General features: G+C 26.9%; 1 protein-coding gene across 3 annotated transcripts in view; it reads right to left on the minus strand.

Moving 5' to 3' along the window:
- Nucleotides 1–25,929, minus strand: part of LOC107437406 (attractin-like protein dsd) — a 95,118-nt gene that overhangs the window by 49,858 nt on the left and 19,331 nt on the right. For 2 of the 3 annotated variants that reach the window (XM_016049408.3, XM_016049407.3), the window contains exon 1: nucleotides 1,191–1,516. The exons of the other annotated variant lie outside the window; for it this stretch is intronic. In XM_016049408.3, coding sequence (XP_015904894.1) covers nucleotides 1,191–1,432 — 242 coding nt within the window. In that variant the 5' untranslated portion in view covers nucleotides 1,433–1,516. Of the gene's footprint in view, nucleotides 1–1,190; nucleotides 1,517–25,929 lie in introns of those variants that run through there. 3 annotated transcript variants of the gene reach the window in all.

Consider the following 25,929-nt stretch of genomic DNA (forward strand, 5'->3'; position numbering starts at 1 on the left):
ATTTTACAAAAAAATTTTTGACAGCTTATAATTGAAATCTTGTTTAAATAATAATGCTAGTTTTCAAACTATGTAATCTAGCATTTTTAATTACGTGAAATCCAAAAAGCAACAATTGGAAAGGAAAATAAATTTAATGAATATTTCTTAAAAATTCAAATAGCTGTGTGACTTCAATATTTTGCATAAATGAATATAATAAAACCTTAACAATTTAAAAATTGTTAAAATATCACAATCATTCTTTTCATTATCCTAATCAAACTATAATATCTTTATAGACTCAGACTTTTAGGTACCTCCAACTTCAATTAAATCCTTTATTTGACTTTTTGAGCATTTTTTATTAATATCCTGGCATTTCCCTAATTTCTACAGAATGATAAAATTCACTGTTCCTTGTGGCCAGCCTGTTAATACCCCCAGAGTAAGTGACTGCTTTGGTTCCTAGTGAAAATTGATCTCAGCAGGATCAAATTCAACAATAGTCCATGCATATATTTATGATGAGAAAGTCTTACAATAAGAAATTACAAAAAAAACTTCTAAATCACAAACAAACTAAAGCAAATATCCAATATAATTGACAAAAAAACTTTAATGTCAAATGTTTTGAAAAACTAATACTAATAAATAATTTAATAATAAATAGGAAAATAAATCATAGGGCCGAAAATACATAAAAAGTCTATGTTTAAAAATAAAACTAAAGAGAAACAATACAGTGTAAACAAAGTATCCTAAAATCACAGAAATAAGGCACAACAAAAAAATACAAAAATACGGAGAAATCGGTTACGTTTAAATGAATTAATAGTCTATTAAGATCCAAAGAAAACACATTTTATTAAAACGTTTCCATACACATAATATCAATAAATATGAGAAGTCTACGAATGTAAACAAACACACTTATAAAGTGAGATTGAACTTTCGTCCAATCGACGCAGAATTACATTGTAGTAAAACAATAATTTCAATATATTGGGAAGCATAAAACTAAATTTTAACTAAATTTACTGCTTGATTTTATTATTTAAATATGTTGTTTAATTTTTCCTTCATTGGCCAAGGTACACTGGTATACATCTATACACTACGTTTGATTAGGAATCGCTAATTATTGTTGCTCGCTTTGAATAATTAGACTTTTTGTTTATATTTCATATATTAAAATAAATAAAACTTACCTGACCCGACCACCGCAACGATGACATCCAATTCCCTGCCACCCCGGGTTACATATACAACGGCCTTCCCTGCAAACACCGTGAACGCATTGTACATCGTGACACTGAAACGATGTTAATGCAACAGATTCTACCGAAATTAAAATATAAAATGTCAGGTTAATAAAAATATATGCATATGTCAGGAAATCTCGAAGCTTGATTTGTTTTCCATGCGTAGAAAAAATCATTAAAATTTCCATTATCGCCCTTCCATTGCTGCACTATACCGTAAAGCATATTCCTATTCCAACCTACCCGACTACCAAACAAAGTGGAAAAAGCACATTCGCAGCCAAATGTGACATTCGTCGCCAAGTAAGTGATATTGCAGCCGCACTACAAAATTAAAAATTTTCTTTCTTTAAAATCTTTTCTAGAAGTTTAACTTATCTAGATAAGTGATAAACAAAATATGTTTACATTTTTTCCGATTACTTTGAGTGAGATTTTTTCATATTCATTGATCAAATAATGAAATATTATCTCAATTAAGTAATAAACAAATATAGGAAAAAACTAATTCACATTAATTTGGGTATAATTCTAATAAATATGCGGAAAACATTTTCTTAATTGAAAAAGGATAAGGAAAAAAAATTTCAACATTTTTCCATTTTATTAAAAATTGAGAAAATCTTCTCTACTAAATTTTAAAAAAAAATCCGAAGCTAATTTTGATGTTTTAATTCAAATTATTATTTTTATAAATAAACTAGAAGTTGAAAGTTATCACAAATTTAAATTATTCTTTTAAAAAATCAATTTGTATCGACAAATAATGTAAAAATGTAATTAAGTTGCGCTACAAATTTCTTCCGCAAAATTTCACGAAACTGAATGAAGACATTTTAGGGTTGCTCCACCAGCAAGATACGTAGCGCGATTAAGTGCCAAATCGGAATGATTGTTCTCTCTAAATGACTTCCGCAGATCAGGGTATAATAGAGGGCGCTACAATCGAGATTTGACACGTAAGTTCAACAACTTAAAGAAAAAAAAGGCTGATGACCCATCTAAAATTATGAACACCTGAAAGTGAGAAAGGTTTTGTTTGAGTCGATTTAACTCCCTTTTTTTGTTAAAAACTCGTATTGTAGCCTTTTTTTAAAGCTTTCAATTAAGAAATACAAATACCTGTTTCTTGAATATGAATGAAAATTTATTAATTTATAGTAATCAACGGGATAGCAAGAAAGGGGGCATGAACCCTTGNTTTTTTTTTTTTTTTTTTTTTTTTTTTTTTTTTTTTTTTTTTTTTTTTTTTTTTTTTTTTTTTTTTTTTTTTGCTTGGTCATTTTCACCTGTGGATGGATGAAAAACGGCTTTCTGAAGTCAGCAATACAAGAGGATAAATAAAATTTTCGTCTGAAAAAATATGGAAAATTTAACTATTTTGAGGGAGGAGCATTGAAATAAACCTATTCAGCTAAATCTATTAATGCAATTGAAAAATAAGATAATTTAATGAAAAACTTGAAATTATTTAGTTTAAAGTACAGAAAAAAGTGCCTTTAAATTTCAAAGTGAATAATTAGTTAGTATTCGATTATTCTTTATGAAGCAATTAATTTTTATTCAATTTCATTTAAATGTTATTAGATAGTACTTAATTATATGACGTTTTTTCTAAATTATAGGAAGTTGTATTCTCATCCGATAATTAAAAATTATAAAGTTGAAATTATTGAAAAGAATTGACAAATTTGTTATTTTATAATAAATTTAGATTTATAACAATCAATTTATTAAATAATCTAAATTTTCTGCGATGTTGATTTAATATAAAATGCATTTCCTGAAAAAAAATTTATCTGTTTTTCTTACATTTGTTCAAACAAATGTTTGTCTTGAAGGAAACTTATTTTTTAAATTAATTTTTGAAAAATGCACTTTAAATTGTTATTCATGGTTTATTTGTGTTGGTTCTTATTTAGTAACAAGGGTATTTGTTTTCAGCTTAAACTCGCCCACCCTTAAACCACGTCCTATCTACATAAAGCATTTCCCCAACAGCCCATTGTGAGCCAGGATGTCATGGAAGTTAAGTTTCCACAATTTCGTGACCAACAGCATGAGCTTCAGTACGACACTGGCAATCAAACCCCAGTTCTTTGCTAAGACAGGTCAGTTGGCTCAGGGGATAGAGCGTTCGCTTTCCAATGATGTGACCCGGGTTCGACTCCCAGCGTTGGCTCCTCGATACGAATTCTGCTCACGACTCACACTGACCACAGTGCTGACATAAAATATTCTCAATGGTAGTCGGATTATGGGCTAGATCCCCTAATAGTCGGACTGACAGTGGAAGGTTTTCGTGTTTTTTTTCCTCTCCGTGTATACGCGTTAGTTCCACCAAACTGTCATCCATGAAGGGTAGTTTGCCCCCAATGCTTGATACAGAAGTTCCCTTGTCTTCTGGGTTGGGTTCAAAATTACAAGACTACGGAGTTGAACATTGATTGTCTTATACTCAGAATTGGGTCGACTGTTCGACGTCGATTATAAAATAAAATAACGGGTACTTGCCATAACCAACGAGAAATCGTGACTCCCTGTTTAAATAAATTTGTTTAAAAAGAAGAAGAAAACAATCTCGCCTCCCTATTTAAATAAATTTGTTTAAAAATGAAAAAAGCAATCACCTTTCCCAAGAAAGAGAACTGAGTTATGCGAAAGCATTCATCCTGGGCTTTATTGAGGACCCCAAATGGGCCATCAATGCACATTTGGAAAATTTTTGTTATTGAAGCCAAAATTTTTCTCAATTTTGTTGCTTGAACATAATTAAATTTTCATAACTTAATATATTTTACTTTTATTTTTGTAACAAGAATTTTTGTTTGTGTCCCGACCAAGGAATTAATAAATTGGTCCCTGACTAAAAACAATGAGATGAGAAATATAGTAGCATCTCAATTTTATGCAGTTTAAATTAAGGTACAAAAATGCTTCTTGCGCAGCATGGGTAACTTATTTTCAATCTTCTTTATTATTTCTACTGCTTATGGTTTACAATAAAAGTTACTGTTAACCATCTAATTACTTTACATTATAAATGTAAAATAATTGGATGTTGGACGAAACCTTTTTTTATACTATTATTACACATACTTTTTTTAATGCATTTGTACTACAGGCAACAAAGTAAGTGGATTAGAGAAAAGTAGCTTAACAACTATCTTCTTTCCACTACTAATTCCATATACGATTAAATAGAATCTCAGGAAACTGATGAAATAAAATTTATCTTTGAAAAAAATTTTCTTTGTGACATGCAACTTATTAGAAAAAGATGCCAAATATATAAAAAATGGAATTTTAGAATTTTTTGTCGCTTCCTTTGTCTTTTCTATTGTCCGGCAGATTCTTGATAATGGACACATCAAAAGTTCGATAAATCATCAAATTTAGAATCTTGATCATAAATTCAATTTTTACTATGCCAAAACTGTTTCTACCTCTTTTACATCAGCTCATCTGGATGCCCTGGAATCTTGTTCCATTCATATGAATGCTAATTACCGTGTTAACGACATTAGTTCCTCACCATCTCTCTACAGCACGTGGAAATGCATTTTACCCTGACTTGCCCCTCTCGGGCACAGTGGTTTTCCTTGTTTTGTTTTCTCAACTCCATTTTTTTATTTATTTGTTTTGTTTCTTTCTCGGCTACTACGGTTTTTCTAGTTTTGTTTTCTTCCTTTATTTTCCATTTTTCGTTGGCAAATTTACGTTTTATATTTCGAAACACTTTCCTCTTTCCTTATTCACACCTGGCAAGTCTTGAGAATGGGGGCCTATTTTCGAGGGCTTGAAACATGCCAACTTTTATTTCTATCTGCATATTTTTAAAGCAAATGAAATTTTGTAATCAAGTAAGATATTGTTTATGTTTCCGTTAGACAATTTAAAAAAAGTATTTTTTTTTTCAAAAAATGCAATACATTTCAGGTTATTAATTTAAATTTATGAAAATCTGTTATAAAATTAATCAAATCTCACTCGCAATGGAATATACATTACCAGCTCTTGCATAGTGTCAAATTTTAAGTAAATCAGATGGAAATTGCAGAAGTTGTCATATCTGTGAAAATGATAATTTTTTTTTTTTTTTATTTATTATTTATTATTAGTATTAGCGTTTAAAATATGTGAACGCTCCATCCATATGATGTAAGACATACATCTTCATCAATAAGTCGGTGTAAAACGTATTATTTCTATTCTATTTAAATAAGTTTCAACTTGTATAAATTTTCTACCATATGCAAACGATCAAATTATGTAAATATAATANAAATATGTGAACGCTCCATCCATATGATGTAAGACATATATCTTCATCAATAAGTCGGTGTGAAACGTATTATTTCTATTCTATTTAAATAAGTTTCAACTTGTATAAATTTTCTACCATATGCAAACGATCAAATTATGTAAATATAATAAAACCGTATAAATTTTAAAGTTTTCGGAAATTTTATTGTTTTATTTTTACGTAATTCGATTCGATAAGAGAAGATAGAAGAGATTTGATAAAAAGTCGTACTTTTGATTTTATATATTTCTTTTACCATTTGATAAAATAAAAATAATAATTAACGCGCGATTTTGTACACAAAGTTTTATTCCGAAATGAGTTAAAAATGTAACCTTTCACACATTTTTCATTTCATCTGTCACCATATTGTCAAACTTTTTTTTTTCTCCTTTAACCCATTTTAGGTCAAGCATAGAAATTTCATAAAATGTGGTATTATTTTCATTGAAATTTGCTTAATTAAAACGCAATAAAAGCTTCTAGCATGAAAAAGAATATTTTATTTAAAAAATAAAATGGTGTATCTGCGCACCATTGGCCAAATCAATGAACAAATCATTTAGTTGAACACTATTTTCTTATGACATGTGTTATATTTTTATTTTATTTACGGAGCTTACAACTTTAATCCATTATAAGTACGTATGATTATTCTCAAGTAGAGTAATTATTATTTTCAAAAAGTCGAATTGGATAATGACCATTTTTAAATTATTTTTAAAAAAAATGTGAATTATAAAAAGTGGTTACACAACAGAAAGTGTTTACTCCAATTGATTTACTAATATTTCAATAGATGTTTAATATATATGGAAAATAATATGTTCTATTGTAAAAAAAAGAAAAAGAGAGTTATAATAATTAAAATACTTAGTCTTTTTTGTAAGAACTAAGGATTGCTTTGTCCATTCTTGGGCACTTTTATCGTCATATACATTTTATGAATTTAAAAAGAAAAAAAAATATCCATACTTATCACAGTAAAAAATTTTACGAGATGTTGACTTTACGGATAATTTTGAAACAAAAAAAAATAGTAATGATAACATCCGGGATTAATAATAATAATAATAATAGCATCTGATTAATCGCTCTTCGTTTTTTTCCAAAAAAATATTCTCTTATCCAAAAAAATGTAAAAATTCCGAAAGAAATATTCTTTTTCCATTAATAATAATATCTGATTAATCATTCTTCGCTTTCCTTCCGAAAAAATATACTCCTTTTCTTAAGAAATATAAAAATTCCAAAAAAAAGTATTCTTTTTTTTCAATGATAATAATATCTAATTAATCATTCTTCACTTTTTTCCGAAAAAATTTAAAAATTTCGAAAAATATTCTTCCTTTGGTAATTATCATATCTAATTAATCATTCTTCGCTTTTTTCCAAAAAAATATTTATTTTTGTTTAAAAATATTTATTTAATATTATATTGACAAAATAAAAATTGATCTATCAAAACTACATCCAATTTAAAAAATTCCGAAAAATTATTCTTTTTTTCAATGATAATAATATCTAATTAATCATTCTTCGCTTTTTTCTGAAAAAATTTAAAAATTTCGAAAAATATTCTTCCTTCGGTAGTTATGATATCTAATAAATCATTCTTCGCTTTTTTCCAAAAAAAATATTTATTTTTGTTTAAAAATATTTATTTAATATTATATTGACAAAATAAAAATTAATCTATCAAAACTACATCCAATATAAATCATATTAAAATATTTAAAAAATATAGATATTGAGCCAAAAACTCAACAACAGATTTAATTATTAAATAATATTTAGCAAAACTAGCATTATATTTTAATAATAGCTATGAGTGCAAAGTTTTGCTATTTATTTTAACTAAATGTGGTGAAAATTTTATTTAATCACACTATTTTCCACTTTTGTATACCAGTTAAGGGAAAAAAGAAAAGGAAAAATAAAGATTTATAAGAAGTTAAAAATTTACGTTCGGAATGAATTCTCGAAAAAAGAAATTTCCCTGAATAAATTTAAAATATCATTTCTACTTAAAGAAGATAAGTTAAATCATTCCAACCTTGAAATGGTTCGAAGTCTAAATGCCTAAAAGGAAGAAAATGTTTTGAAAAACGTCTTTATGATTAAAGAGCAATGGAGTAATTTTAAACTTGAAAAAGATATTTGGGTGAATATAATGGCAACACGCAACATATATAATTAGTTTCTCTTTCATGCAAAATTATTATTCTAAATCTTTGAAATTTCTATGAATGACTTTAAAAATAAAGCTTGCAGCATTATCTACGAGTATTATATGCGTTAAATATATTTTAAATAAAAATTTTACTTTATCTTTATTGCCTAAAAGAAGAGTCAGTATTAACAGAGGAAATTAAAAATTAAGTCAATAATTAAATAAATAATTAGTAATATCAAGATTATATTTTGTTGATGGAGTTTTTTATTTTAAGCATAGCTCACAATATACGCGTTATAGCAAATTGCCATAACTTGAAATGCGCATTTTAGAAAATTGGCATAGCCTGAAACGCGTGTTATAGGAAATTGGCGTAGCCTGAAATGACCGTTTTAGAAAATTGTCATAAATTCAAAAGCCCGTTAAGTTTACTATTGTCAATTTAATAATAATCAGTATTTACTTGTCAGTTCTTTTAAAATAATATAATTATGACATCAGTTTAAAAAATGCCATTGAATATTTTTCCCGTTTACTTAAACGCGCATTTTTAGCAATTTCCGCATTCTTAAGTTCGCATTTTGAGCTTTTCAAACGCGAGTTTCAATCTGAGTCTATTTTTTTCGATACGCATTTTGAGCTATGTTCATTTTTGAAACTCACATATAACGCTGTGTTCATTTTCTAAAAAACGCATTTTGATTTAAGTCCAAAATTAGAAATTCACCAATGAATTTAAAGAAGTTATGAAGTTTAGTTTTTTGAGTTAATAAAGACTAAGTACTGTAAAATGCTTGATTTAAGAACTGGTTTTATTCGATTGCAAGATTGCAGGTTTTAATCGATAACGGAATAATTAATATTTTTTATTTATTTAGTTCTTAAAAAACATGTAAAAAACAACAATAAGTACTATATTAAATCATTCAAATAATACGATGCTTCCATATATAAATAAATCCTTTTATTAAGGAAAATTTAAAAATAATTTCTTGCATTGATTAAGGATATCAGTAATTATAAAACACTTAAAAAGTGTAATTTTAACCATTCGCTTTTTTTTATTCCATGGACAATTCCATGAAAGTGTCAACTTTCAAGCGAAATTTTTTTTTTATGAATTGCATATTTTGATTTTAAAAATATGTTCAGAAATAGCCAAAGTCTACTTATTCATGTTTCATTTTTGATAATTTTAAGTTTTTTGAATCTAGCAGTATTCTAAAGTAATCACATGGCTGACAAGTGAATTGTTCACATTTGTGCTGAAATTGTTTTCTTGAAAAACACTTATAAAATAAAATAAATGTATCCTTCTTTTGCAATATTTTGATTAAATTATGCATATAATACAAAATTTAAATATTTAAAACATAATCTTTAAGTCATTTTAAGTTTAATATATAAAATAAAAGTAACTTTTTTTGTGTCATTCCGTCACATGTTTTAGTATTTTTTTTCAAACAGCAACTAAATTTCAAAATGAAAATGTATATATTTTGGAATATAAAGCAGATATGGCATAAGAATCAATGAGAGATTATAAAATTTTATGCATTTGATTATTAACTTCCAATAACTAATGTGACGGAATGACACATCCTCGGCGATAGAATGACAAAATGAGTCCTTGAAAAGCCTATTCAAAAATTAGAGAATTACTTATTTTTCAATTAACCTAATGGTTAAAACAACTATTGAAAGACAGATAGAATATTGAAAAGGAACAAGATCCCCATAATACGATGGAAAAAAAAAAGCCAGAGACAGAAAAGCAGATAAGAAGGCTTCCGCCACAAAAGCTGAACTTAAAAGCTTAGATGCTGTGCAGAGATTGTGTAAACAAAGAAAAAATCTAATTCTACCAACCTCTTCACATACAAATAATTTAAATTCCCCCAACAAATCTTGGTAAAGCCGTAAAAAAAGTTGTACACTCACTTCCAAAATCAACAATAAAGTTAAAAAAATTAATTCAGTCTTAATGTGAGAAGTATTTAACATTCAACTCAAAAGAAACTAAATTAAGTGAATGTCGATAAGCTGTTTATTTTGGTTAAAAAATTTAACTGTCAAGATGATGTTAGTTACAAGCCCCCAGGCGGTATGAAGGATTCAGTCATAATACAAACTCTGACAGAGTAACGAAGAGTGCACTAAAAGAGGCTTTTCATTTGTTTAAAGAAGCAGATAATGATGTAAAGTGTGTTTAATTTTTGTTAAGTGTATTTCATTAATACCTCACAACACATGCACCTATAAATACCATGTAAATGTGAGGTTGTTTTAAAAAGCCAAACAAGNAAGTCTCACTAAAAGGTAACACTTCTGTGATATTTTCAAAATATACATACATATTTTTTTAACATTACTCGACAATACGCACATTTAAAAAAACATTTTCCAGAAAATAAAAGCAAAAACTCATTAATGTCTTTACGGAGCCATTTTTTCTCTCGTAATATTATGCTAAAATATTTTTGGAATTGAAATTGATTTACAGAATGAAATTCATTTAGCTCATTATCCAAGATTAATTTAATTTTTAAGACCACTTTTTTTTTCTGGTAAGAAGGTAAAAGGTTACAAAATTTTACCTACTTTAAAGAATTAACCATAAACTTAAACTCTTGCGTTTATACATAAACGAATTTATAAACTTTGTGATTATAACAGTAAATAACTCGATGATAACTTATTAAATGAACGAACTCATAATGTCAAAAAGAAAATAACTCCCCAATCTTGGTCTCTCTTTTATTGTTATTACGCTAACTTTAACTGTTGCCCACATTTATGTGACCAAATCCCTTCATTGGCATCTGGCGTAATCAGAAAATGACCTCTCAAATCATAGATGGAAAAGTAACTTCCTATCCAGATTTAAAAAATTAATAATTCGGTGGTAGATGTTCCTCCACGATCTTATAAAGTGTTAAGCGACGCAAACACTTCATAAACCTTTACAGAATTCATTGACAGCTGCTTTTGACAGCGATAAGTGAAATATTTGCACCAAAAATATTTAAATTGCGATATTAAATACAACAATCCAGTTGATGTATTTAGATAAAAAATTTGAAACTGAAAAGAATAGTGTGTTTCAATTAAATTATTTAATACCAACTCTTTGAATCACGTTAAAACAAACTAAAAATAATTGTATAAATTTTAGAACCAGCAAACGATTTATTAAATTCAGGAAAACTACTTTTCCTTATTTGCGATTAAAATTAGCGTTTCTAAAACTACTCAATCGTTAGAAGTTATAGAAATACGGATATATTTAAAAAAAATCGAGTTTTAGTAATATTTTAATAAGGAAAACACAGACATTATTAGATGTAAAATATGAATTCATAGATAAATGTTTTAAACTGAAAAGTTTCTGATTGTTGAATTATGTTTTTATGTATTTGAAATATGTTTAATTTCACGTTTTTAAAAATACTAAAACGCAAAATAGATTAGTGAAAAAAATTTTAATGAATCGTTTTAAAATGTAGAAATACGGATAAATTGGAAAAAAATGATTTTTAGTAATTAATTTTATTAAGAAGTCATAAATATTAATAGAAGCACACGCGGAGAAAAATAGAGAATTCTGGTAAAATTACAGTACCATATGGTAATGACACTTCAAATTAAAAAAAAATAATAAACAAAAATGCAATTTTGGTTAATAAAACCAAAATATATGGTATTTCAATCATTCAATTGGTAATTATGTATCGTAAAAATTTATCCGCATTATAATTAAACATTAAATGAGAGCAAAAAATTTTCTCATGAAAAAATTTAATGATTTAGTTTGACTAAATGTGCAACCAAAAGAAATTGATAATACTTAAAGAAAAAAATAACATTTCTATTATGATATTTTAAAAAAAAATTCTGTTTCTATAATTTTTTTAAATGGTATAGATATTTCAAGAGGAAGCAACTATTATTAACTATTATTATTATTATTACTCGAAAAATTTGAAACAAGGAAAAACAGAAAAGCAAATATTGCGAGTTAGAGAAATAGAACGGAAAAAGTTGGTATAAGGAATAAGGAAATATTACATTAGTTCTATAACATAATTTTTTTGCTAAAAATTAAAATATCGAAATTTCGTTGTGAAATATTTCGCTCACCCCTTGCTCTCAGTGATACTGTGATTTTTTATTTTTAAATAGTTATCAAAATATGCTTTTATGAAATTTCGTATTTAATATCGAAAATTATGATTAATTTTTTAACTTCATACTCAAAAAGGCTTAGTTAATTTTTTGTTACAACAACAAAGCACAATAAATCTGATTTTTTGCAATTTTTTTTTCGTAAAAATTTTACTTCAATTATTTTCTAAGCTTTTATTTCTTACTATAATACGAAATTTTAAATCTAACGCCAGGAAAATATAGGACAAAATTAAACCTCGTTGTCTTTGAAAGAGTTTTTACTATATTTGATTAGCTGTTCTAATCAAATTTTTCAAGACTACTTCAGAAGCGAAAACTATTACTTTTCACTTTGTTTATATCTTATTCGCTCCTTATGCATTTTGTACTAAATGTCAAATTAGATGACAATAAAATAAAAATCACTGTTCTGTTTAAATATATTTAGCATTTAATTTATTTTCTAAACGTTTATGAGTACTAATTAGCTATCCTTCGTATATTATAACAAAGTATGGCTATTGTATGAATTTTAATCTAAATATTTTGTTGTTCAGACGGATAGTTAAATATCTGTTAAAATATTTTCAAGGATCAATGTATTCAATTTGTACAAATTTTATTTTGAATGGAAAATGAAATTTTATTCATAGTTTAACAGAGACAATAATATGTTTTCGCAGAATACGTTGTACGTTTGATTTCATGCCATATATACTTGAATCATGTGGGCATAAGGTTATTCTTCATTATCATTATTAATCATATCGCTCATCATTATCATTATCATTATAGTTTAATTTTAAGGCGATTTAGTGACTCATTAAAATAATGGATAATACACACTGAAAAATATTTTATAAATAGAAGAGTAGTTAACCAATTGTTAATATCCTATTTGTTAATTCTAAACAATTAACATGATGATATTAATTCTTCCTCAGCTCAGTTACCCTTGGGATGAAATTAAAAAAACATTATTTTTTTATTTATTTCATTTTATTTATTTTTGTTTTTATTTATTTTGTTTTATGTATTTTTGGTTTCATTATTATTTTTAAGTTTGTCCCTAGTTAAACTTCCATATGCCAAATATCTCCTTGCAACCATTTTATGAAAACAAAAACGAAAGCGCATGTTAATTCACAATAGCACACATTTTTTAGTTGACTAATTGTTAATCTCCAATTATCATTCCATCCAATTATCATTATCATGAGTCGTTAGCCAATTGATAATCTCCAATTTGTTAATTCTAAGCGGTTAGTATGATGGCATTAATTCTTCCGCAGTTCAAGTTACCCTTAGAATGGAAATTTCAATTTTTTTTATTAATTTTATTTAATTTATTTTTGTTTTACTATTTGTTCATGCTTGTCATTAATTAAAAATTCCTAGGTTGAACTCTAGCAGCAAATTTATTAAAACAAAAGCACGTTAGCACATGTTTCTTGGGTAATAGTCTCTCGCATAAGAGGCTTAAATGAGAGTTTTAGAAAGTCGTATAAGAGGCTTAGATGAAAGAGAAATGAGAATAGCCTTTCATATAAAGAAGGCACATAAGCCAAAGAAGTTTTGTAATGTTAGCAATAACTTTTAATTGCTGAGAAATATTTTATAAATAGAGGAATAATGCGAAGAACATGCAATTCGCCAATTGGTTAATTCTAAACAATTAACGTGATAAGATTAATTCTTCCTCAACTCAACTACCTTTGGGATGGAAATAAAGAAAAAAAAATTTTTTTTTTAATGTTATTTTATTTATTTTTTTTATTTTTTTTTATTTTGTGTACTTTTGTTTTTATTTATTTTTTGTTTTATTATTTATTTATGTTTGTCGCTAGTTAAACTTCCATAGGCCAAATATCTCCTTGTAGTCATTTTATTAAAATTAAAACAAAAGCACACGTTAATTAAAATTGCGGGGCTTTTTTTTAGTTAATAGTCTCATATATGAGACTTATTGTGAGAGTTAATAGTCTCTCACATAAGGGAGACGCATAAACCAAATAAGTTTCGGTATAGCTTTTAATAACTGAGAAATATTTTATAACTAAACGAATAATGTGAAGAACAATTCTCTAATTAGTTAATTCAAAACAGTTAACGTGATGAGATTAATTTTTCCTCAGCTCATCTTGGGATGGAAATAAAAATATAATTTTATTTTTAATTATTTTTATTTTATTTATTTTTGTTTTTATTAATATTTACTTTTATTTTATTTAAATTTTATTTTTATTTGTTTCTATTTATATTTTTTTCTGTTATTTATTTGCTGTTTTATTATTTTGCTTATATTTGTCTCTAGTTAAACTTCCATAGGCCAAATATCCTCTTGCAGTCACTTCAATAAAACAAAAGCACATGTTAATTACTATTACTGTATTACAGTTTTTTTAGTTAATTGTCTCTCATATAAAAGACTTCTATGAGAGATAATTGTCTCTCATATAAGGAAGACACATGAACCAAAGAAATTTTGTCACGTTAACAGTAGCTTTAAATAACTGATACAACTAGTAAAAGTAATTAAAAATGAAACACTACAAATATGATGAAAATTGAAGTATAATGCATAGTTGATGATTATTGTACTGTTGTCAGGAAAATAATTTAACTTTGAAATTAATATTTAAAAACTGCGAATGGTTGGTCACGCATCTTGTCTGGTCAAGTACGCCAAGACTTTTCTATTTGTTTCACATGTACTCAATGGACAATAAGACAATTTCAAGACCAACGGTGGTAACGTTGTAATTACACACAGGCGTTACACACAGGCCGTTTTTGCCTCCCAGCTCTCAATAATTAGAAATCTCACTTTATATTTGAAACAAATAAGAAAATTATCATCGATTAAAATTCAGATTAGTTAAAAACTGGCCTAAGAAATTGAAAAACAAATGCTTTTTGCAGATATTTAGCAAAAGGGAGAAATTTGTCTTAATTTTTTTCTTATAAACGTGACATTTTGAAAACTATTTCAAGTGTGTATCTTAATTTCATTGGCTTCAAAAATTTGACTTAAAAATTGGACATAGTAAATACATAAAAAAACAAGAAAAATTATTCTTAAAGAAATAAATTCAAATATCAGTAATTCTTAGTTTTACTAACATTAAATTTATTTATTATATGTTTATTTTAGCATATTTTTAGGACTTTAAACGAAAATCCTGATTTTTATTTAAATCGTAGTAAATTTTCCATTTTTAACTTAATGACAATTGTAATAGAAACTACGTACTTTTATTAATCATTTATCTATAAATCACCTATTGTGATTTTGTTTTAAAAATACTTTTAAATATAAATAATATTCAAACAAAACATATTCAATAAGAAAAGAATTTAAATATTTGTAACTCTCAGTTTTATTGATAGAAAATGTAAATTTTATTTGTATTTATTACTCATTTATTTAGCATTTATTTGTTTATTTTTATATTTTTAAGGCTTAGACACAAATTTTCACTTGCATTTGAAATGCAATTAATCTTTCGATAATAATAATACACCGAGAAATTACCTATTTTTTGAAATCATTAATTACTATTTCACTTTTTGTTTCATTAAAGACCAATTTTTCTAAAACCTTTCAATCCAAAATTTGGGAATGTAAGAAAACGCATTTCTACAACTGTTAGATTCTAAAATTTGTGACTTTTGGTTTAATTTACAAATAACATTTCATTTACTTTGCTTCTTAGACTACTTTTTTCAAGATTTTTATCAGTATTAAAACTCCAATAAAATTTTTTCTGCCGTCTAAATTTTCAAAAAAATAAAAATAAACCCAGAAGCTGCATATTTTTAAATGTCGTTTATTATCGCCTGATATTACAATATTTCTCTAAGTTTTTTTCATTTAAGTATGCATTAATAAAATAATTGAAGTGTTTGAGGCAGTATAACAATATGCCACATTTTCAAATTGTTTAAGAGAGTAATTTCGATATAAAAAAAGCACACTTCAATTTTGATTCAGACAATAAGATGTTTCTTTTTGTTGTACCGTTATCTAGAAGAGTATTTGTAAGTATTTATGAAGAAACTGTACTAATAAACTGTTTGATATAAAAATTTCAGTTTTATGAAAAAATGTGGCTTATCATTACATTGACCTTCAATTGAGGGGATAAGTGGATAAATGAAGTGCATTGATAAAAGTTTTTCCTGTTTTAACCCTTTGACAGAGAATTTTTATTAAACATATTTTTTATACTTTTTTCATTATTTTTTATTAATTTAGGTCAAATTAAGTGAAAAATATATTTAGTATTTTAATAATTTATGGTTATGAAAAACAACAGGAAACACCATAGTGTCTTTTTTGCGTTAAAGGTAAAATCTTCCAGACACGGCTAAATTCCAATTTCCACCACTTTTTCCAATTTTCGCTTATAAGCAGTTGTTTGAATCTAGGAGAAACAGTTATTCATAATTGAAATTTCTTTAGTTCGAAAAATCAATTATTAATAAATGTTTGAATATGAATGGAAAAAAAAAATCTAAATATTTTTTTTAGTTTTTATATTTTAGTACAAATATAATTCCGATAATCTAACAGATTTTTTAGCCACTATTAGTCTATTTTTATAATTATAAAATACCAAATTATACTTTTACAATTAGAGTATTATTTATTGCCTATTATTTATTGCAACTAGAGCGTCAAAAAATTATATGAAAGAAACAACGGTGTCCCATCTACGTTAAAACACTGATAAAAAACACTGATTAAAGTTAAGTTAAAACACTGATAAAATCGACGAAGAAATATTTGTCATAAAAAAGGTATATGATAGTAAGAAAAACTTTAAAATCAACTATTTCAAAAACTTTTATCCCTTCCATGCCTTTATCCTCTCTTTAATTGTTACAGTAAATTTAAAAGAAACAAGTATTATTAACTCTTATTCTTTCTATAATCCAGAAATTTTATTTTATTTCAAGTGATAAAACGATTTTCCAAAAATAATAATAATAAAACGAATTTCATTTCAGAACATAATAAAATAAAAAAATTCGAAAGATAACGGGTAAACGTTTGAAGAAAAAAGAAATAAGGCTTAGCGAAGTCCGAAAATATTTATCGCAGGAAAAAGACTGGAATTATTATTAGATTCCATAAAGCAAAGAAAAGTAATCCTGACATTGCGAAAGTGCATTAGATAACAACATAGAAAGAAAAATGACCAAATACTCTTTATCTTTAGTGTCTTAAACATAATACAGTTTGTTAATTTTGTTATTTTGAATTCGACTTATATTAAATCATTTTTCAAGGAGTTTAAAGTGCACTCATTATTATAAAAATTGAAAAAGAATTGCCTACAAAGAGTTGTCAAAGTGAAACGAAATTTTAGATACGCGAGTACAACCCTGATCCAAGTAAGTGATTAAAAAATTACAGCAAAATTATCATTTATTGCAGCAAAGAAAATGAATGAATGTAAAATGCAAATGAATGCATATTTTATTACCCTCTTGGACCACCTCTAGCACGAATGCGGATGTAAAGATGTCCAACAACATCTCGTTCCACAGTTGCTGTAAAAACACCGCTAAATCAACTAAACTCGAAGGCTGCCCACCTTACTGCCCCAACTGGTTCTCGTATATGCTCATTTGGTGACAAATCTGGGGATCAAGCAGGTCGGGGAAGGGTGATAATGTGACGGAGACATTCCTGGGACACCCTTGCTGTGTGTAACTGAGCATTATCTTGATGAAGAATGGCTCCTGGGAGCCAGGTAACACATGAGGCTGAAGGATGTCATGAATGTACAGCTGGGCTGTCATGGTACCATGGATGAATATTAGAGGTGATCATGTGTCGTATGGGATTGCACCCCATACCATCGCAGCAGTTATGGAAGTGGTGTGCTACTATACAGCGTAGGCAGGATTGACATAGGATTGTTGTCAGGATTTAATAAAACAGTTCTCAAAAATTTAAAAATAATTTCATTCTACTTCTTTTATAATACGCAAACTATTGGCTTCGTTTATAAAAAATTCATATTTTATTAAATCATTTCTCAAAACAAATTAAGAGTAATTTCATTCTACTTTATTTTTTTAATAAGCAAGTTAATAGCTTAAAATATTTAGAATAAAAATTCAATTTTTATGAAACCATTTCTCAAAAGATTTAAAGGAAATCCTTTCTTACTTCTTTTTCTAATATTCAAACTTATGCCTTACCCTAATGGATGGTGTTTTCAGTAGAAATGTAAACAATAACAATCTCGAGCTGTATGCCTGCTCTAGTTCCGGTTAGAAAGTTTGCAGCTACTTACTACATGTTATTCTGCGAGGCGATATTTTTAAACGGATGATTTTGTTTTCAATAAAAGAAATAAATCACATAATTTCTGAGCTCAAATCTGCCGTATTTCATAAGATATTAATGTTATTATGAGTTTGATATTAATGTTTTATGAGTCTGGTGAGTTTGATATTAATGTTTTATGAGTCTGGTGAGTTTGAAGTGAAAATTTGTTTTAGTTATTTAGAGATATATTGTTAAAAAAGGTGACATGGTTGCTAGATTTTGAATAACTCGCTTTGTTGGCAGTCTTGATATGGCCTCTTTCCATAAGTTTATTACTGTTTGTTCTTGTTGCAAGCTGTGCACCATCTTACGTTAGTGCCAACACTTTTAGCATTGTAAACACAAGTAATAAGTAATCAAATACATTGTTTGCAAGAATCTCAAAACACAATGATGCCAAATGGCTTTAACGGAAACGGAGCCCGGAAATTTAGGCGGTACCGAACTTGAAGCGTTCCCTAGTGTAGAAAACACCGTCCATAAAAATTATATTTTTATTTTAAAAAAAATTAAAAGTAAATTTATTTCACTTCATTTTCTAATTAACCAACAAATGGCTTAGTTTAAAAAAAATTCTTTTATTAAATCATTTCTGAAAAATTAAAAGTAATTTCATAGCACTTCATGTTTTAATATGCAATTTGGCTGACTTAATGCTGTGGAAAGCGTGACATACCAAAGAATAATCAATTACATTTTCTAAAAACATATTTTGCAATTCTTTAACCTTGAATTGGCAGTTTCTCAATTTGTTATTCCAAATTAAGTAACATAACGATAATCAACCAGAAAAAAATCGAAGAATATTGAAGATCAATTTTGCCTGCTATTTCTGTCTTAATAAAGAATATTTCGAATGATAAATTTAGCCGTCTAAAAATACTCTGCAATGATAGTAAGTATCTTGTTTCTTTTTGACCTGTTTAAAAGAAATCAATACCTATTTAATTGCTATATAAAAGCATTGGTTTAATAAATATGCCATTGCCATTCATTTTACATTTTGTAAAAAAAGAATAACAATGTTCTTGTATCAAATAATGATGATACGAATTCACATTTGTTAGGAGTTCACGATTCATGTAGTTGCTCTCACTTGCTTTGAACATTTGATACAATTAAAAGGTTTACAGTCACGCGAGAAAATAACGTATGCATGAATTCCGGCACAAAAAACTCAGACAGTTTGACTCAATTTTAATGCAGTTTTTTTGTATTAAATTAAAAGAAAATAAAGTTTTGTAATGTGCAGATTTAGTTTTTAAATATTTTTCAATGTCTTTTATTATTTTTTTCATATCAAGCTAATAATAAAAATTTGAAAAACTTTATTTGAATAATGTAAAAATAGGTCTTGTGATGAGCAAATTTCATTTTCACAAAAAGAATTTCACCATTTCTTTTTAAATTTTAAATATCAAAATTGCAATAATATGAAAGGCAACAATATGAATTTCTTCTGTGAAAAATCAAATTTGTGCTTTACAAGATTATTTTTTTCATCAAATACAAAAATAGTATTGAAATCTATTCAAGTTTCGCAAGATAATTATTACAGAATTTTGTGTGTCTACATCGACTAAATATCAGTTTTAAATACACGGTGAATTATGTTAAGCTTCATAAAAAGCCATTTGAATACCATAATTCAAATAACTATTGAACGATCACGTGTATAGGGGCCGTTCAAAAAGTACGTACACAAAAATGGAGAAATTTTAAACCCCTCCCCCCCCTTCGTACATTACCGTACATAAGGTCTTACTCCCCTCCCCCTTAAAGTACGTACATTTTATTAGTCTACCCCCCTTTTTCATAAAAATTAAAATAATTATGTTTTAAATAAAATTAAATATTTACTTAAGGAGGGTGTAGGATAAAGTCAAATTTAAATTTGGTGTATGTTTATAAAGTACGTACTTTGTATAATACCTCCCCCCCTCCCCATCGTACAAAACCGTACATAATAGCAAATCCCCTCCCCCCCCCCTTCGGGATGTACGTACTTTTTGAACGGCCCCATACGTCATTGTATATGTGAACGAATTTTCAAAATCGGCTGAAAAATTTATAAGGAGCTAAAACAAAAAGATTTTTGTAAAGATATCATTTCCCTAACATTTCCATAATAAGTTTAAATAAAAAGTTGAATGTCACCCATTTGTCCGAGAAACTTATAAATGCCTGAGACTTTTCATATTTCATTACCGAAATTGACTTTCTAATTATCTCATTTCGTATTTATTTTTCATCTCATTTTTAATATGCGCCTTGCGAGGAAAAAAGGATTTCGTTTTATATTTCTATTTTGAATACAAGTTAAATTAAATACTTTCAATAAAATGCATGCAAGTTTAGTTTCATGATTTATCTTATAGCAATTGACATTTCGCTTGTTTAATCATTCTTCCACATTTAATTTTTTTCAATTTTGCTTTAAATAAAAATCGTCTGCTAGGTAGAATTTTTCTTCACAATTTATTCAACTATTGAAAATGTAAATTATCGTTTGCTGAATCAAAATAGTAAATAGATGTAAAATGGCGCTTTTAACATTATAACGGATCGAAAGTTGTGTTATGTTTGTGATATTTGCCAAGACACATATTTCATCCAGATAAAAAAGAAAACTTTATGATGGTCATGAAATTTTGATGTCGTTACGGTAAGCAATACATCATTCTTAAAAAATGAGAAAAAGCGAAAGGCTGTTTTTGAGCGGGAAAGTAGTTCCATGTGCAAAAGTAAATGACATTTTCCAAGTAAATCAAAGGTACGATGTTTTAAATTATTGCAATCTTCATTAATTATTCCTCATTAAAGTTGCAAGTTTCCCGTAGCTTGCAATTCCCCGATGATTTTCGTGAATTTCTAAAATCCAAAAATTAGTGAGTGACGCACAAAATCCTATCCCAATAAATTAAAAAAAAATCAATATCGCTTAAAAACTAAATAATAGCTTCATGCATTTATTGATTTATATATATTTTAATCAATACCTCTTTTACAGCTAATATCTGAAATAACTATGAAAAAATTTACTTTTATCTGATACTAGACTATTATGATAAAGTAAATCTAAATTAGGAGATTATGAAAAATCTTTATATAAACGAAATTTTATCTCTTAAACCATAAGCTTCAAAACACTGAAACAATACACTTTTCGATAATATACTTGGAAGCCGTAATGACGTGTTAATCAGGCATGTTGCCTCATTATTCTTACTCAGTGATATCCTAATTGAGCCATCATGTGGTTTAGAGCAACAAATTTGATCTTAATGATAATGTATTACACTAATATAACATATAACAAGGTATCATTTAAAGTGTATATCATAAAGTATAAGTAGTTAAGTATTTTTAGCTCAAATTAAGTATTCTTAGAAAAAGGTACGGAAGAAAATAGTAAAATTAATAAGATTTTCAAGTTTTTAGTTAAAATATAAGAAATTGACCCTAAAATTTAAAAAAAAATTTCTTATAAATACTTACTTACGAAAAAATAAATACTTTGCTTTTTTTTTTAAATTAAATGAAATTAAATTATCTTCTATAAATTTACATATTTATTGGCGTTCAACATTCAGTATTGGAAAAAGTAAAATAAAGATATTCGAATTTTTATTATATTTAGTTTGGCATTTGTTGAAACTCCAATAGAGATAATTTTCAATATTTGATGTATAATAACAACGAAAAATAAAAACAAATGATAAATTTTATCGTATTTCTGGATGTTAATATTAATTTGTATATAATAACTTATGACTTTCTGCTACACATTATCAATTTTACAGCGAAACTATTAAACAATAAGTTCAGACCTAAATAAGCAGCCAAACTCAAGGTAAACTCAAATTATATTTTATTTTTAATAAAAATATCTATAAAAATTAAAATAAAAAACTGCTTTTTCCATAATTTATTTTGAAAACTTGCACTGAGAAAAGATGTATGGTCAAAACTACCACAATATGGTAAAATTCACCGTGTTTTTGGCTATAATAAGAAACTGCTTTTTCTTGAATTTATTTTGAAAACTTGCTCTGAGAAAAGATGTATGGTCAAAACTACCAGAATGTGGTAAAATTCGCCGTGTTTTTGGTTCCATTTAAAAACTGCTTTTTCTTTAATTTATTTTGAAAACTTGCACTAAGAAAAGATGTATTGTCAAAACTACCAGAATATGGTAAAATTCACCGTGTTTTTGGCTCTAATAAAAACTGCTTTTTCTTTAATTTATTTTGAAAACTTGCACTGAGAAAAGATGTATGGTCCAAACTACCAGAATATGGTAAAATACACCGTGTTTTTGGCTCAATAGGAACACCAGAAAGATCGGAAATTTCTACCAAAGCGCTTGGTAATGATTTTTGTGAAATTATCAATAAAATATGGCTTATATAATATGTGATAAAATTTGGTAAATATGATAAAATTTAGTAAGTTTATCATGATACCATTTATTCAGTTAAATTTACTTTTCAGTTTTGTATTATTTACTAAATCTGTGGTAATAAGGACTATAATTTCGAAAACCAGAATTTCCAGTAAACCGTTACCATATGAACAAAAATTTACCAAATGAATAGTTTAAATACCGTATATTTTGATTTCGCTAACCAGAATTATGGCTATTTTTTTATAAGAAATGCCATTACCATACAGTACTGTAATTTTGCTAGAATTTTTTTTCTCTGTGTTTTTTTTAAATACAATTTAAATAAAAAAAATTTAATATGTTAATTATTAAACCATGAATGGTGTCATCCACACATTAAAGGCAAGGGTAACACTTAAAGTACAATTTTTTTTTTTTGCCACCTTAGCTTCATTTACGCGTTCTATTACAATGAATAAGTTGCACCAAATGTAAACCGTATCTAACAGTTTAATTAAAATATTATAAAACAGTATATTCTAACCCTTAGTAATGATATATATGCAGGGCCCGAGATCAAGATTTCAAATTACTGGCCAGTAAATTAGCTAAATATCAAAAGTATTCGCCAATTTTCGAAAGTTTTCGCCAAAATCAAATCTGAACAATTTTTATGATTATTTTTTCCCATAGAAAACTATTTTGCTGTTGTTTTTTTCCTGCTTAGATTATTTGGACCCTATTGTAATTGGTTATGCGGCGCATCTACCGAAAATTACTGTAATCGAATAAAAAATACTGATTTGTTTCAAAAAAAGTAATTTTGACGTTATTTTGAGGATCGAATAAAATATATATTTTTCTTTCCAGTGGGGGAAAATCATTCGCCAAAACACAATTTTATTCGCCAAATTTACGATTTTATCGCATTTGGCAAGGTGGCGAATGCTTAGCCCTGTATGTGTAATTATGCTGCCCTGTATATGTAATTATAATATTAAAGGGGGAAAGTGAAATAATTTAAAAACAGAACTATGAAATACTATTCGTAAAAGGGAGTAGACTAAAAAAGAACAAAAAAGGTTTTTTTTGTGAATATTTTTGATAAGACATCTTAATAGTTGCAAATATAAGAAGTTATAGGACTTTAATAGAAGTTATAGTGACTTTTTGTAAATGATCGGAAAGTGCCTGATTTATTTGAAACAGTATTATTTGTAAAGTTTACAAGCATGATCTCGTAACACATAGAAAATGAGTTTATTTATAACAAATTCACTTTATTAATACGTTGAAGCTCAGCTATTGTGGTCTGTCAGCAGGCATAGCATGCTGCTGATGCTGATAGCAGTAATGTCCACTATAAACGTTGGTTCACAATATACAAATTCTTAGAAAAAATATTTTTTAGAAAAAATTATAGTAGTACTGTTGGAAGCAGTGATTGGAATAGTATTTAATTGGCTTAAAAGATATTCACCATTTAAACAAATATTGACAAACATTGAAATACAAATATTGAATAACAAATTGAAATATATAAACATTGAATAACAAAAATTGAAACTTTACTCCGAGAAAAGAAGTATAAGCAAAACTAACAGAATATAGTTAAATTTACCCTGTTTCTGACTCTAAGGGAACACCAAAAATCTCGGTAATTTTTACCGTAACGCTTTGGTAATGATTTTGGTAAAATTTACAATTAAATATGGTTTTATAATGTGTGATAAACTTCAGTAAATGAGGTAAAAATTGGAAATTTTATCATGATACCTTAGAGCAATGGCATAAAAATCATTTATTCGGTTCAATTTACTTTTCAGTTTTATATTTTTTACTAAATGTGTGGTAATAAGAACTATAGCTTTTAAAAGCAGAACTTCCGGTTGACCACTACCATGTGAATGGAAAAATTACCAAATGAATGATTTAAATACCATTTATTTTGTTTTTATTAACCAGAATATCTGTGTTTTTTTTCCCTTACCAGAAATATCATTACCATACAGCACGGTAATTTTACCAGAATTTTTTTCTACGTGTATTTAATACCTAAAACAGGGGTTTATTTTTACATTCTACGTAGGAGAAATATGAAATTTTCAAGTATAGTTCATCAACTTTTTAAATAACAATTAGTAAAAAATCTAATATTTCAAATATGAAAGATTTAATGTTCTGTACAAAAGAAATTTGAATCCACTTTAAAAGGACTACTAATTTTTCAGCTGTCCACTATAAGTATATGAAATAAAATGAACTGAATGGAATTTCGAATGGGACCACTAAGCAAGTTAAGTTCAACCGTTAGTATGAAAGGTTTAATATTCTGTACAAAAGAAATTTGAATCCATTTTAAAAGATCTACCAATTTTTCAGATGTCCACTATAAGCATATGAAATAAAATTAACTAAATGGAATTTCGAATGGGACCACTAAGCAAGTTAAGTTCAACCGCTAGTATGAAAGATTTAATATTCTATACAAAAGAAATTTGAATCCATTTTAAAAGATCTACCAATTTTTCAGATGTCCACTATAAGCATATGAAATAAAATTAACTAAATGGAATTTCGAATTGGACCACTAAAAAAGTTAAGTTCAACCGAGTGTTCCTAGTTAATAATAGTGGGGTTCCTCTGTATTTTCTCCTATTGTAAAATAAGAGTTCTTTCCTTGTAATAAATAGCTGTTCTAAAATTAATTATAATAATAAACTAGTGTATTAAGTTTGAACTGATATTTTTTTATTTAGTCTGACACAATAAAATTCTTTCATCCGTTTAATTATTTACTTTTAATTCTTTCAACTGAGGACCTTTTACGCTTACTGATGCATTCATAGCATAAAACACTTCCCCGAACTCATATTTGTTCTGCTTCGTGATTTCACTTTCAAGTTCGTCGTTCTTATGAGCCTTGATTACTGAAGATTTAAAAATTTTACCTTTCAGTTGGACGGCTTAAAGGTTTTAAATTTTTTCATTAACGTTGAAATTTGCTTTCCTCATTTAATCTTTTCAGACATTATGTGCTTTTATAGAGTTTAAGATAAAATGTTTCTTTTTTTAAAATACCTTGTTAAATTAGTTTTCAAAGTTTATAACTGTGTGTATGCGTTTGCTTTAAAAGAACATGTATCAAATTAGAAGTTTAATTCTCTAAATTTATAAACATTTTTTGGTTAAGTTTAAACTAAACAGTGGTAAATAGTTTGAGTGTTAAGTATTCTTTTCTTTTCCTTTTTTTTTTTTTTTTTTTTTTTTTTTTTTTTTTTTTTTTTTTTTTTTTTTTTTTTT

The sequence above is a fragment of the Parasteatoda tepidariorum genome, chromosome X2, assembly GCF_043381705.1.
Source record: "Parasteatoda tepidariorum isolate YZ-2023 chromosome X2, CAS_Ptep_4.0, whole genome shotgun sequence".
In the NCBI taxonomy this organism is placed as follows: domain Eukaryota; kingdom Metazoa; phylum Arthropoda; class Arachnida; order Araneae; family Theridiidae; genus Parasteatoda; species Parasteatoda tepidariorum.